This window comes from Cavia porcellus, unplaced genomic scaffold (genome assembly GCF_034190915.1).
Source record: "Cavia porcellus strain 051 isolate PalLab524CR breed Dunkin Hartley unplaced genomic scaffold, mCavPor4.1 scaffold_2, whole genome shotgun sequence".
Taxonomy (NCBI): Eukaryota; Metazoa; Chordata; class Mammalia; order Rodentia; family Caviidae; genus Cavia; species Cavia porcellus.
The window spans coordinates 116,966,599-116,983,730 of record NW_026947485.1 but is presented as its reverse complement, the minus strand read 5'-3'; the positions used below and the strand labels follow the sequence as shown (position 1 = coordinate 116,983,730).

The 17,132-nt window shown below is 37.4% G+C and overlaps 1 protein-coding gene across 1 annotated transcript; it reads right to left on the bottom strand.

Annotated features, from left to right (window-relative positions):
- Positions 1 to 933: 933 nt before the first annotated feature.
- On the bottom strand, positions 934 to 1,884 carry LOC106025617 (olfactory receptor 14I1-like). The gene has a single exon (XM_013143257.1). The coding sequence runs from the start codon at positions 1,882 to 1,884 to the stop codon at positions 934 to 936; it is 951 nt and encodes a 316-aa protein (XP_012998711.1).
- Between the last annotated feature and the right edge of the window lie 15,248 nt (positions 1,885 to 17,132).

The following is a 17,132-nucleotide window of genomic DNA, read 5'->3' as shown; positions in this document are numbered from 1 at the left end:
GAGACAGGGAGCCTGATGTGCCTCTTGTCCCAGTGCTAGGCTGGCAGTAAATAGATGCTGGTGCCTTGATGCTGAGGTTCTCACAGACAGAGCTTCCAGGTGAGAAAGTAGGAAAATCTGGATCCAGTTCTGAGACACAATGTCACCAACATGTGAGTGTCAGCTGAGGTGCTGCACGTTCAGTTCTTAGAAGTCAGAAAAATGAAGCCCTTTGGTTTTGGGTGAATCACTGTGTATGTGACATTTGATGAAAAATGTGCACTACGTAATTCAAGCATTGTCTTCTTCTCTCCAGGGAAATTCCAGTAGAAGTGATCATTCCATTTATCTCCGTGCTACACTCGGATTTGTTTTTGCTTCTTTTTTACAAAGTTTGAATGCATCAACCATGGTCTGAATTCTTTCATCTAGTGCACAGAAAGTAAACAAGTTCCAAACTACAGTGTTTTGAAGGTCAGTTGTTTTGTGTCTTAATTTTCATTGAATGAGTGAAAGGGTTTTATCAGGCTCAGAAGCGGTTGGTGAGGGTCTCAGTGGCTCCACTTTGCTTTCAGTTCTTAGTTGTCTCCCTGTTAACCACTTTGTCACTTATCCTAGCCTGAGTGGATGACTGAGAGCATTGAGCACCATGCAGGCAGCAGGATCTTCTCTCAGGACACTCATGACACGTTTCCAGGTGGGTCAGAAGCATCACCTGAGGTTCCCTCAACTGTGCAGGCTTCTGCTATGGTGGAACACAGGAAGCATGGCCCCTGCTCTATGATGCCCTTCTTGCTTCTAACTCAGTTACCTTCCAAATATTTTCCAAACAGTTTGGCAATGTAGAGCAGATGCCTAGCATTTCAGTGAATGTGCATAAAAGAGAAAAAAAAAAACTAAGCAAGATATTTGACACTAAATCTGTTGAACTACTTTCAAATGATTGTTAATTTTTTATGCAAGCAAACCCTTGACTGGGAGTTTAGAATATCTATTGAGCACTCTTTGCAGAGCAGCATTAATTGCCCTGTTGCGCAGACAGTAGATGATGGGGTTTAGGAATGGGGGCACCATGGTGTAGAACATGGCAGTCAGCAGGTTCTTCAGGGATGGTTTCTGTGCAATAGGACCCAAGACAGCCACTGCTACAGAAATGAAAAACATCAGGAGAATGGACAGCTGAGGAGTGCAGGTAGATATGGCTTTGTTACGGGCTTCCACTGAACGGATCTTAAGCACAGTTGAAAATATATTAATGTATGAAATAATTATAAAGGCATTACATGATAAGACAAGGCAAACACATGCAATGATGATCACAAATTCAGAAAACTGGACATCTGAGGATGATATACTCCAAATTTGGGGAATATCACAGAAATATTGGTGGATCACATTGGTCTTGGTGAAGGGAAGCCTAAACAGAGTTACTGTGTGGATCGCAGAGTAGACCAAACCAGAGGCCCATGAGCCAGCTATGGCCTGGGAACACAGACTCGGGGTGATGATGACCCTGTAGTGGAGAGGGTGGCAGATGGCCACATAGCGGTCATAGGACATGACCACCAGGAATGCAATCTCCACTGCTCCAAAAAGGATATTCAGAAAAACCTGTGCAGCACACTCTGTCAGGGAGATCGCATTACTGCCTGTCATGGAATTCACCAAGGCTTTGGGAACAACAGCTGAGATACTGCCAAGGTCTATGAGGGCCACGTTGCTTATGAAAAAGTACATGGGAGAGTGCAGACGTGTGTCTGTCACGATAAGAGTGACAGTTATGAGATTCCCCGTCAGTGCTCCTAAGTAAGTCAGTAAGAACAGCACACCTTGCAGAAGCTGGAGCTCCAGGGAGCCTGTGACACCCATGAGGAGGAATTCTGTGAAGATAGTGAGGTTGTCCATGTCTGCCAACCTGCCGTGATCTCCGCAGAGTTGATGTTATGGTGAAAAAAGATGTTATGAGAAGAATGTAGACCACTCTTTAGAAGTACAGTGCAGCTTGTAATAGGAACTCAGAAAGAGGAAAAGGATATAATTGTCTTGAAATGCAGTAAATGCACATTTTCCTATTTCAGTTTCCTTATCCAGACTGCTGATACATATTCTGTTAGTTTCCACAATCATAAAATGAGAGAATTAAGCTATAAAACATTTAAAGTGCAATCACATCCCAGCAATCTTTTACTTATTCAACATATGTAAGAGTTGATCATTCTATGGAACACCTCAAGAGTTTTTCCCGTTTTCTTCAGTTTTGAATGTCTATCCCTTACCTATTCTATGAGAGCTTCTGCAACAAGCCCTGGTGCTGGGAATCCCACATCTGCTCCTCATTCTCTAGATCCAAGGGTGGAGCATATATGTGACTGTGGCCTTCTGTGACTAACTACTCTTTAATTTTTCCCTAATAAGTATAATGCACAACCCTGTGCTTCCTTTGACAATGAGTTTCATCCAAATGACATCAGGAAGGTCACTCTGCACTGTTCTCTCACTCCAGAAGTTCTTCCAGTTCTGTGTGTGAAATCTTTTTTTGTTCTTTGCGCTGATACCTATTCAAGATGTTATTTCTTTGGGATGTAAAAATTCTATTTTCCCATTAATGATATATGGACTATCCCCCTCTTGTACTACCTTGTCTGTGTATTTTATAAAAAGGTAACAAAAAAAACTTATTGAGGTAGTCTTCCTAAAAGAAACTGTCTCTAAAGAATGGATATGAATATTTAATTAGGTGCCAACTTTCTATCCAGACCTCTACTTTGCTTGCTTTCATATCTTTTGTTAAAATCTCATTATTTTTAAATCATTATTTTATATTGAATTTATTTACCTGTGCTTGTTCTGAAGCATTCAAATAATAAATGATCTATTTACAAATTATCTTTTCAGTAAATTACTCAGTAATTTATTGAACTTCAGTAAATTACTGAGAGGTCTATCTCAGTATTAATCTTTTTCACTGGTGAAAAACAGAATTGAAGGATTACAATACTGAAAATATTTTCATTGACATTTGTAATAAAGGAAATTACAGTTGTGCATTTTATGTGCATGATAATAATGATTTGTTTACAGTTTTATGTTTATGTGGCTTTTCTTTTTTCTTTTTTTTTTTTGTCTTTTTCATTTTTATTGGTACCGGGGATCGAACTCACGACCGCCTGCTTGCAAGGCAGGTGCTTATGCCGCTGAGCTAAACCCCCAGCCCCGTTCATGTGGCTTTTCAATGTTTTACTAAAACATCCTATAGGAATTGTTTTGCCTGCTAATTCTCTGAATTACATGTGGTTTCTTCTATTAGCCTTATTGCTCTGTTAAGAGAAAATCCTTTGAGTACAGAATCAATCTCCAATCCACAGCTCACAGATGAGGGTGTGGCTGCTACACGGTGTCAATCATTGCACTGTAGTGATTTTTAATTCCTTCATCAAAATGACAGGTAGGGTCATTAGAACCCCAGCTCCCTTTCTCTGTCTCTTCTTATTGCATGTCCTTCCTCTTCAGTGAAAACACATGCTCAAGTTTCCCTAAGCTGAATTCCCCTCATTTTTCCATCCTTCACACTGTGTCCTGATCCTTTCAACAAGAGGAAATACAGGGATTATTCCCCTTCTGTCATTTTCTCAGTGATATGTTGAAATTGTTTGGCTCACAATTTTCAAATATGGACAATAGATTGAGTGTGATGGCTAATTCCCCATGAATTGTAAAATAGGTGACACATAATAATATATCTAAAAATCAGCATTATTATTTTATATTTTTTTTGTCTTTTTCATTTTTTTATCGGTACCAGGGATCAAACTCATGACTGCCTGCTTGCAAGGCAGGTGCTTATGCCGCTAAGCTAAATCCCCAGCCCCTATTTTATATAATATGAAATTATTATTATAAATATTTATCATAATTTTTCATTCTAGACATCTTAACTTTTTTTCAATAATGAAGGACTATGTGACTCTGTTTGCTTACATGGATTTATTTCAATGAAATCCCCTCATAAATTTTATTAGCTTATAGATTTATTATCATTTTGATAATGACCATATTAGACATCTCAAAATTTTTTGTTACTGAATGACTATGTTTGCTTACATGGTTTTATTTTCATAAAATCCCCTCATAAATTTCATTAGCTTATAGATTTCTCAATTATCTTTTTGAGTCCAGATGAAGAAAATATTAACTTCAGATGTCCTGATGCTCTATTCTAGGCTTGGACCTGCACCACATATGAAACACAAAACCCAAGAGAACATTTGAAGAAATAATGACCTAAAATAAACACTAGAATATGAAGCAGTCTGTCTGTTCTATAAGCACACATATACTATGTAAAGAAAAGTAGTTATGTCGTCTTCAGATGTTGAAGAATGTATTTCTCAGGTGCTGTGTGTGACTTAGACATTAATATTGTTGATAGAAACATATAAATTAACACGTGCAAACTTACCTGAGCAGTAAAGTTACAAGTCTAACTTCACTGACAGCAGTGTTGCTTTTGCTCAATGTTAAGAGACGACGAGATTCTTGCTTGTGCTTCTTCAGCAAACTCACTTCTCAGGGAGATGCCGGTGTGAGCCATGTGTGCAGCCCTGCTTCTGAAATACCCGTGATTCTGCTCAGTCTTCATTAAGGACGTGTGGGGGTCACACTTCTAACAAGGTCTGGGGACCTGCTGACCTCATCCTCTGGGGAGCTCAGGTTTCCTCAAGCCTCTGATTGGCCTAGATTCTTTACTTACACTACTGAGACTAATTAAATTTCCGATAGAGTTTTTAAACAAGTACTTTGTGTATAAGACATTTAACAAAAGGAATTATATTTTATGCACCAATGGAAATTCAATGAATTTTCAAATTCAGAGTTGATTATAAAGTTAATTTACTTACATTAAAGAAAATCCCTGAAATGTGGTCTTGACACAATCAGTGTTCTGTGACTGGAAGAGGGGTATCAGCCCGTGTGTGGGCGGTATCCAGAGAACCAATACAAGATGCTACAAAATCACACATGGCCTATACTGAGCCAAACAGTTAAAATCAGAGCGTGAAATCTTCATTCATAAGGCTTTAGTTTTTTTACCTTTTATTATTTTTTTAAAAATCATATGCTGTTTTGTGTCACTACGGAATGAATGGAGAATACCAGTAATATTGTATAAAGGTATTAATACAACTCTCCTTGCCCTTTCCAGTCCTATATCAATGCAAGACATTTTCCCCCTTGTTTAACCAAATCCATAGGCTCCACTGTCTGGGAGATCTCTCCTCAGAAACAGTTGTGTTGTGTGTCTCAGTGTCTTGGGCTGTACCACTGAAGGCCATACCAAAGAACACTGGAGCAACTCAAGAAATTGCTCCTATTTCCTGGCCATGGCCTGCAGAGTTGTGAACACTGGGTGGGAGCAGCACAAAAATCTAATGACAGCAGCACCCTCAGCAAGAGTTCTCTGGTCTCAATCAGACACAGCCTGTCTGCGATCTCCCTGATCTTGTAAATGTCAGAGAACATCTCATTGTGGCTGATGAGCTCTCAATAGATAATAATGATGGTGGCTTAAGGGAGATGGCACTTAGCAGGAGCCAAGAGCTAAGAGCGAGCATGAGTGTGGTGCAACCCAAGCGGCATTTGGCAAGAGTGGGGAGCAGAAGGAAAAGTTCCTGGTTCTAAAGAGTTGGTTTATATCAAACCAAATTCAAGCAACCCAAGCTTGCCCTAAGGCACGTCTCATGTGGCATCTCTGAATATAACCCCCCCACTCCCTCCCTGTGTGAGACAACCCTGCGTGATTTGGACAGTTTGGTGGTTAACAGAACTAGTTACTAAGAGCAATTTTAGGTTCACAGCAGAATTGAAAGAAAGTACAGCTGCCATCAGAAGGCTTGCTACCTGTGGGCGGCCAGCATGAGCAGGGACACAATCAGGTAAGCCTGTGCCACTACAGGTCAACACTTGAGACTTCTCCTTCCTTGAGGCAGCCTTTACCCACTGGGAGAATCAAAGAAACTGACCCTGTGTGTCTACCACCCTCATGGGAGTCCTGTTGTAGACACCCAGGCTGACAAAATCAGCCCTTACCACCATGTACCCCTGGTCATCAAGGAAGCCCTAGTGTAGCTGCATGGGTCTGGAGAATCCCGCCCCATCCCCTGCTACCTTCTTGTAAACCTAGGGTCAGAGAAACCCAGGTGCCTTTCCCATTCCCCTACATTGTGGAGGGGCTGTCAATGTGGGAAGTGCCAGGACCCCACAATCAATTTGTTGAGAAGAAACCCAGGAGAATATAAGATGATGGAACAAAAGGCAATCTCAGACCTTCAGCCTACACAGAACAAGTCTGGTAGATACAAGAATGGAAGAAAACATAAGTCATACACCTGAAATTCCCAAAAGATAGCAAGTCAAGTAAAGAAACAACTTCATGAGGCTGTAAAAGAAATAAAATCAGAAATAATGTCTCAGGCAAAATAATAAATTACATAAATTTTTAATGATAATGAAGCATAATGAAAGAATTGCTGAGCATATCTAAAGAAAATAGATAAAAAGAGAAGCACAGGAAAATGATGAAAACCATGAATGAACAATATAGAAAGGAATTACAATGTATGAGACAGATTCAAAGAGATATCCAGGAAATTAAAAAGTTGATGAAAAGCTGGCAAAATCCTTGAAAGAGACTGAAGATAGACTTTTAGACCTTTAAGACAGGATTTCAACTAGTGATGGTGAAAAAAAAGATGTCTTAAAAATAACAAACAAATAGGAAATAACAATTTAAGGACTGCAAAATGAATGCAAAGAGAAATAATTTAAGAGTTATCGGGATTAAAGAAGAAGCAGGAGCCAACACAAAAGAAATAAAATGGGCATTGTGGATGAATATATATTTCTAAGATGAAATATAAATGACAAATAAATAGATGAAAAAACATTAAACATCAATGGTCATTTGAGAAATGTAAACTAAAACAATACTGAGATACCATCTCACCCCAGAAAGAATGGTTATCATCAAGAAATTAACCAATAACAAATGCTGGTGGGTAAAAAGGAACTCTTCTCCATTGTTGGGGTATGTGTAGACTGGTAAACTACTGTGTAAATCAGTGAAGAGATTCCTAAAATAAACAGGATTAGAGGTCCTATTCGACCCAGCTATTTCCCTTCTAGGTTTTTTCTCAGAAGAATTTAAAATACCATAGCACAGCTTTATATGTGCACCCATGTTTGTAGAAACACAATTTATAATAGATCTTGGAGACAAACCAGATGCCTATCAACCAAATAATGGATAAAAAGATGTGATTTTTAAAAAATACAATGGAGTACTACTCAGTCACAAAGAAGGATAAATTGGAGACAACTATAGGTAAATGAATGCAAATCAGAACCATCCATCAATGAAATAAATCAGACCCATTCATGTGAAAATCACATTGTTTCCCTAGTGTGATAACCTGAACAAGTACACAAGATCTGAAATGTACAATAGTTATTGTGAATTGGGGAAAAATTGATCAAAAGAAAACACAAACTCTGGTAGGGGAAGGGGGAAAGGAAGAAAGGGGAAAACAAAAAAAAATACACATATAAACAAGATAATCAAGCTGGTTTCTCTTTGTTTCTTGAAAAGAATGTTTTGTGCTAATATTCTTTAGAGAAGCTACCATCTCTATGTCCTATACTCTGAATAAACTACTACAAAGACAAAAATGCACAATGTAAAAAATATTGTAACTGTCTTATTGACCTGTTTTGAAACTCGGTTTCATTATCTTTTTTCTCTTTAAAGTAAAGTTTAACAAGGAAGGTTTGGTTGCTGTAGTGATTGGTGCCATTATAAAAACACCATGTAGTCTGCACAGGAAGAAGAAGAAAGATGCTTTCCATGCACTGTAGAAGTTGGCAACACCCATCTATTGTGGATCGAATTGTGCTAAATACAATCTTTTCAGTTGAGAGGTAACCCAAAGGTGCAAAAGAGACCACAAGAAGCCAGAGAGTCCAGGAACCTAAATATCTGCCAGGCAAAACTGTCAGGAACAAGAGGCATCAGCGTGAAGGAGAGGCTGTGTGGGCTGCAATTGATGAAGTCAGGGGCGTTGTCTTGCTCTAGCATGCTGGGCCTCACTAACACCATGTGTGCTGGGTGCCAAATTTGCTATAAAGAAGGGTAAAGCTGAGTCATTTAAAGGGAAATGATTGAGCCTTAAGTTAAAAGTTAAATGAGGTACATCAGACTCACAGCTTGAATATCACATGATTTCTCTTACATGAGAAACCCAAAAGATACATAAAAAGTTATAAATACTACAAAGTAGGGTGATAGATCTTTTGGAAAGAGAATGGAAGCAAGACATGGAGAGATGAGAAAGGGAGTGTATGGGAAGGGGATTCAAAGAAGAGGAAAGATGTATACACACCTACTCACCAGGATGAGAACAATCATTACATACTGCAAATGCACACCAGTGAAAATAAAAACAAGACATGGTGCCACTGGAAGTGAATAAGTTGACAGAACAGAGTGAAATGCAAGTGTAAGGAATCGGTGTGGCCTGAGATGAGATGCTTATGACTTAAGTCTATCCCAGAAATAGTAATGGATCCCTTTGGACTTTTGCAGAGCAGTCTGGCTATGGACAGCAGAATAACCCATCCCAGAGGCCTGAGAGCCCCATAGTCTGCATGCAAAGCCCTGAGGTCGTGGGGAGCTCCTAGTGCTGACAGTGGCAAAGCATGACAGAGCAGGGGTAGGACACGAGCACAAGAAAACAGTAACAGGGTGGATCTAAAGAAAATAGGAAGCTTTTAGTGGCACACGTTGGGAGACAAACCCATTTCCTTCATGTCAGACAATTTATGGGTGAGTTGAGAACTGTAACAGAAATGTAACCAAAATCTGTGAGGGCTAAACTCTGTATACAGAAGAACATTAGAAAGCATGCTCTTGGTTCTATCACAATGGCAAGAATGCTCAGCAGATGCCCAGCAGGAGCCCCCACATGGATCACTGAGATCATCAGTCCAGGTTGGAGGCAGAGCCACTGGGAGATCTCGACATCCAGGAGGAGAAATTCTGTGAAGATGGTGGGGTTGGCTATATCTGCAGGGTTGCCATGTGACCTGCCACCAATGGCAAAGTAATCAGATGATACCACAAATGAGACAAAGGAGTGATGGTACCATTTTCATATGAAACATACACTGGAACATAAGTTGGTTCAAATGATTTTAAGATCCATGCTTCAAACATAGTTACACTTTAGTGAAGCATCCTGTTGAAGTGACAATCAGAAGTAACCTGGAAGGCTGTGGTTTATTTCTCAGTTTCAAATAAATCAGGATGTAGGAAGACACTGAAAAGTTAGTAGCACTGAGCAAAAATAGAATACTAGGATACTTAGAAAAATTTAGTTTTCCCCAATGCGTTATAGAAATCTGTCATCATAACAGAATGAGCAACAAGTCCAAAGACAGACACAGTGGAGGGGTAAGACAGGTGGTCTTTCTCTCTGCAGGGTCTCTCATGAAGACCCCTGGTGCAGAGCCTATTCCAGTCTTCTGATATGTTCACTTGGCATGAGCCAGAGGGCTCTGGATTCCAACACACTCATCCTATCATTATTGCTTCTTCTGAAGCAGTTTTGGAAATCTTCTTTTCTGAATGTATTTAGTTGTACTGTCACATCTGCCTTGACTTGAATCTATTCAACGAGTTTCCTTTGCATGGTCATTTTGATTTTGGGCAAGAGCTAAAAGTCACACAGGGCCAGGTCAGTGATCATGGATGGGGAAACACCGTCATATTCCTATGCTCCTGCCTTTCTATTGGATGACAGGAGCATTCACTGTGTGTATGGTCACATCTCATGAAGACATAAAAGAGGAGTTGAGGTCTGCTTCACAAAGTGGAAAGAATGAGTTTATGCATGGGATTTTCAGGATAATGAGTATGAAAGTTGGAAAAAAGAGCAGTGGAACTGCACAAAGAAACCCATCATTGATTGTTATATGAAGAGGTACTATCTAATTACTATTACTATTGTAAATAGTATCTAGGGTTAGTCATTTAACTTAGTAAGGGTCTCAAGATTTTTGATGGTAAAACAAGGTTTGTATATGGGTCTCATGTGGTTTTCTCCAGTATATTTTCTGCTAAACCTGAAATGATGAATGAAGCACATGCAAACTATCACAAGGCCTAGAAATAATACTTAGTGATAGAGAACTATTATTCAACATAAGGGGAAATTGAAGGATTTTTTCAGAGTAGAGCTAGATTTTTTTTTGTTTTGGAGCTTAGTATTTCAGTGAATAAGAAAAATAGTATTATGCAACTAGAGAATTAATTAAGCCATGGAGTGAATCAGTCTATTTCAAAAGCTTTGGCTTTAGGAAAGTGAATTTTTGTAGACCACACTCTAAAAGAACTTCCCTACAGGACGTTGCTAGTTCATTCACACTATTACTTTATAACAAATATTGTATATTATGGCATTATGCAGAGGTAGATGACAACTGGTCTTGTTCGGTGTGTAGTACAAATTTCTTGGTCCTATTATCCTATGATGTCTTCACAGTCCTAGAGATTATTTCATTTTTGCCAAGCAAAAATAAGGATTGTACAAGAAAATTTGAGTTCTCATGTTGTTCCTGAACTTCAGTTAACAGAGCTGCCCAGGAGCCCCTTCGTAGTCTTTAATTTCAGTTACTTAAAATATAAAATACAAATAACACATATTTTTCCAAATTTGAATGATACTTGAAGAAACATTTATAAAATATTTTAAAATTAATCATGTCATGAATGAGCATTACTTTTTATAAGAGAACAACAGTGGCATAGAACTGTATACCTGATTTTATCTAAAACATACAAATTTCAGAACTTCACAAACCATTGCATGTATTTAATTGAATTCCTTGTTTTGAGCATTAAACTGTGTCCTGATGTTTAGCTTAGGCAGATCTTCTTACTGTTCACAATCCAGAACTTTGATAATCTACAGTCTTATTTATATACACTATTTATTTACAATAAATAAAATATTCTATATTAAATAAAAGTCTATAATAAACAAAAATATTTATCACAATGAATTGTATGCTAATCATCTTCTCTCTAACATGGGAGAGGAGCATGAGAAGTTAGTTATTACTGAGTAGAGAATGTTCAGTTGAGATTAAAAAGTTTTGGAAGACAGCAATGTGAGAATGTCTTTAGGACAAATCCCAAAATGTTCCAAAGTGAGTTTTTTAACATAATTTTCACATAATTTAGAGTAAGTCTCTTTAATGCAATGATTTAGTGAACCAGGTGTAACAGGATATCTTGTTACTGGGGTTCTGTAATATTTATTTTTCAAGAATAAGAGTTGGAAAAATAAAACATCACTTAGGATGAGCTATGCATTTTGAGATTCACAGCTCCTCAGTCCTCTGCTACACTGGACCATCTATTATCTTAGTGTCTCTTAGTTCTTTGCACTATCTCCTGGTTTTATTATGTTGTACTTCTTTGACCATCTGGAAGCTGTTGGATTGATTATTTTTATTGTTTCTTGTTATTTTAAGAAGTATTACTTTTCGTGATCAATAACCACAAACCTATCTTTTACACCTGACATATTGTCTTTACTTACTTTCAGTCCCGTGTATATTTTCAGGGGAACATTTAATCTCCTGGATAGCTGTTTGAATCTGCTTCATTGATTCCATTTTCTTTCTGTTGTTGGACATTTATGGTTTCCATTATTTACCTTATATCTTCTATATTTTTTAAATCTTTACCTACTGTAAATTAGCTAGCCATTTGTTTTATTATGCTGGTTAGTTAACTGAGAAATTCTTTTTAGATATTTTTTTCTAGAGCCTCATTTATCTGCCTTACTAACTCTATGGTTAGCGTGTCAGAGAGCTCATGTGTGTGCCTTTTGATTTGCTCCCCTGCTCTGGTCAAGCTCGATGTCTGGAACTCTATGCTGCTTCTATGTCTTCTCATTTTTTAAATTTTTTAAACTTTTTTCCCCCAGAAATGATGCTTATAAATTGTTTATGGTAGTTTACTTTGCTACTAGAATCAAAAAATCCTTAGGAAATACCTACTTTCCACAGATGTCTTTTCGACACAGCTGGCCTTTGGCTTTCCAAGCTGTCAAAGATTCTACTTCAATTTGTTAGGAATGAGAAGTTGTTGCCCATGTGACCTAGCCCTTGGTTCTTTGTACTGAACTATAGTAATTTGTATGACCCTCAGACTATCTTGCTTTTGGCTTACAAAGAGACAACTGATTAGAACAAGTATGTCACCTTGGCTAGAGCAATACAATCAGTAATAGCAACAGAATCTACCACAGCGTATTTAATGATTAAACTATGGAAACTGTTAACTTGCCACCTTTAACCATATAAACAAAGATTTATAGTTATATAACGAATTCTAAAAGAGACCAGAAAATTATTTTTTTTTTATAAACATGCCCTCATTTGGGCAAATTTATCCCCTGGGAGAATATTTAAATGCAATAGAGGAAAAATAAAGAAATAAAAGAAAAAGAGATTAGAAGAAAGTTTGAAGGACAAAGAAAAATTGCCTAAACTTTTGGAGACTGATTTGAAGAAGACAGCAGTAAAACAAAGAAAGAATAAAGAAAAATAAGAAATAAACAAAAAAACCTGAAAAATCTTTATAGCCATGAGAAAACAAGAATATACAGTTAAAAAACAGAGATTTCTCTGTGATTTCATATGGGTATTTTTGACCTCCCAGCCCTGGCAACTTCCGACGTTGTGGCTCATCTCATTTCTAACATCTCCCCAGACCCTCATTCCCCTTTCCATTTGAAAGAACTTTATTTCTATTTTTTCTTCAATTCTCTGCTTTTAAAAATCTTATCCTTTATTATCCTCTTTATTTATATTTTGGGTACTCACATAAGAGAAACAATGTGATATTTATACTTATATGTCTGATTTATTTCCCCTAACATTATGCCAATAAGTTTATGGAAAAACAGTCCAGATTTCTGGCCACTGGAGAAATGCAGACGAAAACAATGCTGAGATTCCATTTTTCCCCAGAAAAAGTAGTAATAATCAAGAATTCAAACAGTAACAAATGCTAGTAAGGCTGCAGGGGTAAAGGAAACTTTATCCAGTGTTGGTGGGATGTAAATTAGCACAACTGCTATGAAATTCAGTTTGGAGATTCATCAAAAACAAAACAAAACAAAACAAAACAAAACACCCAAAGCTGTCAACTGGCTATCAGACCCTAGAGGATTTGACTACCAGTAGAATCTGGTTCAACAGTGTGATTTATTAGAGGTCAGTGGTGTACAATATATACTGTCACTTGCTCTATTTTTCATGATTTGAGAGTTGGTTTGGGCATTTGAGAGGTAGACAATTAGACAGGCCACACTGACTCCATTTTTATCCTGGACGCATCTGTTAACAGTGTCTCTTGGTGGAAGGTGCATGCCTTGAAACATTCCCTGCCCCCATGATAAAAATACAAGGATAAGAAGCAAACACATTATATAATCTAAGCATATACAATCTGAGTTTCTTTGGTCTTTATCTTAATAAAATCTGCTCCTCTAAACTGGCCAGGCGGCATCCATTTTGCTGGCTGTTGGGGTGTGCATTCCTTTATTTTCCCTTTGCTTGCAGAACTCCTACATTTGCTTAATGCCTGTTTGAAAGATGCCATATATCTCTCAAGAAGAAGTTAAGAAAAATAAGAAAATGAAACAAGCTTTCCATTTTAACTTTTTGTTTAATAATTCAAGGGTTGTGATTATTTCAGAAACAAGACAATAAAAAGAAAAAAGAGGAGATCAGTGCTAAAACAAATGAAAAAATAAGAATATAAGTTCATGAAAGGATTGAACTTATTTAAAATAGTTCTTGTTCCTCATTTTCAATGTTAAATAAATCAACTGTTGCTATATTTCACAATAAACTTTTTTATTTGTGCAAAAATTTCTATTATGGTTATTGATACAAGTATTACACATATACTAGTATCTTAGTTATATTTCCCATTGCTGAGATAAAATATCCGACATACAAAGTTAAAGGAGAAAGGATTTATTTAGCTCACAGTTTGCACAAGTTTCAGTCCATAATGGGCTGGCTCCAAGGCAGGTTGGCATGGCAGACAGCAGTGCAGAAGGGAAATTTTTCATTATTGGCAGAAGGTAGCAAATAAGGGATGACCACAGTACTTTCTATCTCTTGTCTCCTATATTTTCTTCAGGCTGCTTAGGGAGGGTAGAACTCACATTCTTAACTCTGGTGCTTTTGATCCTAGCATTGCATTATAAATCAACTCCAGTGGCACCATCTCTAAGAAAGACCAACCTATGACCCCATGAGGCTTTGGGAGGACATCTAGACCCAAGTTATATCAACTCATAAACTCATTAATCTGAACCTTATTATTTCGTTTCAGCTGGATAAACAGTAGCCTGGAAATTGTAACCAACAGACCTAAAAGCATATTTATTGCTATTATTTGGATGATGAGTGCTATCTTCATATAACTAACACCAACATAAAAATAAATAAAATCAGAAAATAAGTTAAAGTGATAAATTACAAAATAAGCAAAGATTCAAGACAAAAATTATTTCCATGTGTTCTACTATTCAGATATGTTTCAAATGTATCAGCCTAGTTTTCAATATACACAGTTTAAAATATTTAATTTAAAACAAATTTATATATGCATATGCACACACTTATGTATACATACATATACACATATAAAATGAGACTAATAAAGGTGAAAGTAATTTTAGAAGTTTGAATAAGTCATTCTAATTTGAAGACTAATAAAACATGCATAAATTCTATGAGCCTTATGTTTCATATATATATAAAACACATACACTCTGACACACATAAACACACACAGCATATACACAGCACTTAACAGTATTCGTTTATTTTTAAACATCCTTTCAAATAAAAGGGACTGGGCATAGAATTTCCTTGCATTTGACGGTGATCCGATAACCCTGTCACACAGTCATCACCTGGGGTGGGCACTGATCTCAGGAGGCCTCTTAAACCAGCTTCCCTGAACTAGCACCTCCTCCTCTTCCTGGGTGGGGGATGTGGTGCAGCTGCAGGATGAGGGAGCTGTGCAGTGCTCACATGCGTGTGTCTCCAGAGGGTTGGGTGTTCAGAGACTGGTCACAGTGTGCTGACCTGAGAGGTAGTGGGACCTTAGGAGGTGGACCCAGTGGGACCTGGAGGTGTTGTCCCTGGAGGAGAACAGGCAACTCTCCTGGACCCTGCTGCTCTCCTGAGAGGATTCCTGCAAACACAGGCCTGACCGCCCCTCAGTCTCTCCTGTCTTCTGAGATCACTTCTTCTCCTACTCACCCACCAGTAACTCACGGATTCCAAGGCCTCAGAGAGCTGGTGAAAAACTACTGTAGACACTCAACATCCAACAGAATGAGTTTCACAAGCCTCTTTCTCTTTTTGTTTTAAAAGTAGAGATATACATGTTTATAACAAAGTTCACAGTGAAAACGTACGTGCAAGAATCCAGAAAATGAAAAGCTATGAGAACAAATGTTTAAAGACATACGAAACTTCTGTGTTAAAGTAGTATGGTGCTGGCATGTGAGCAGAGATCAGTCAAATGAACAGAAAGTCCAACAGAAGAATCAAGTACATATGAAAAGGGAGTAGATGATAAGGTGATAACCCAGGTTGCTGGAGACCAAGATGAACTTTTAAATAAATGGTCCTAGGAGAATGGATAGTGGAGTGAAAATAACCTAATTAAATCCATACCTTACATCATACACAGGAACCACTTACCTTTGGGTAAAAAATAAATGTAATAAGTGAACTAATAAAAGTCCTAGAAAAAGCTTACTCATATTTTAATTGATCATGGGGAAACAGTAATTTTATCATGAATAAATAAAAACTGCACTGAGGAAATTATTGCCATGTAGTGATGAAAATTAGTATCTCCTGTCCCGGGAGGGGAGACATCAGGTCGTCCTGAGTGATTCTCTTATGAGTGCTTCCTGAGAAATAACATATAAAATGCACATCGAGAGGCAGCCTAATAATTAACTGTTCTGAAGAGACAGGAAACTGCAAGGAGAGGGGAAATGTCAACCCTTGGTGACATCAACTCCGGGAAACTGCACACTGACCTGATTTTTCCTATTATAAAACAACAAAGAATTATTTGATTCTAGAAGTCAGTTGGTTCATGTTCTCATATTTTTAAAATCTAGAGAAGTTCTATAAAAGGAAATATATTTGTAGTGGAATTCCTTCTCCAATTTGAAAATAACTCAAATGAGGTCAGATTTTATACTCTCTGGGTGAATCTGTGACACAGGATGGCTCCTTTGGAATGTTCAGATCAACTTGAAGTTTTTGGAAATCTGAGCTGGAAGAGTGAAGTCACAGAAAACATTTCAAACGTTTAAGTCCTCTACATTGCTTTAGATGGGAAGAGAAAGTCCTTAATTACATGTAAGCACCATTTTTGAGAGAAGTTTTCTGAAGTAAGTATTTTGCAATTTCCAATCATACAACATTAAACTGAATTAGACATAATTCAGCATTAGTGATAATGATATGAGGGGAGGTGAAATAGGCACATTAGCATATATTGTTCAAAACCCTCAAAATTTAAAGTCATATATAAAACATAGATTAAAATATGCTTCATAAACTACAAAAATTGTAGAGTAAAACCTAAGAGAGAGAGAGAGAGAGAGAGAGAGAGAGAGAGAGAGAGAGAGAGAGAGAGAGCAAAATTTCAAATTATCAATCATAGCGTTTTTGAGCTGTTGAAAATTAAAGTGATAGGGGGCTGGGGATTTAGCTCAGCGGCATAAGCACCTGCCTTGCAAGCAGGCAATCGTGAGTTCGGTCCCCGGTACCGACAAAAACGAAAAAGACAAAAAAAAAACAAACAAACAAAAAAAAAAACAAAAAAAAAAAAAACAAAATTAAAGTGATAAATTACAAAATAAGCAAAAATTCAGAACAAAAGTTATTTCAGTGTGTTCTATTATTAAAATGTTTTTCAACTATATCAGCCTAGTTATCAATATACACAGTTTAAAAATTTTAATTTAAAACAGATT

Excerpts from the sequence above, each read along its gene's own strand:
- LOC106025617 (XM_013143257.1), bottom strand. The coding sequence starts at position 1,884 with ATGGACAACCTCACTATCTTCACAGAATTCCTCCTCATGGGTGTCACA.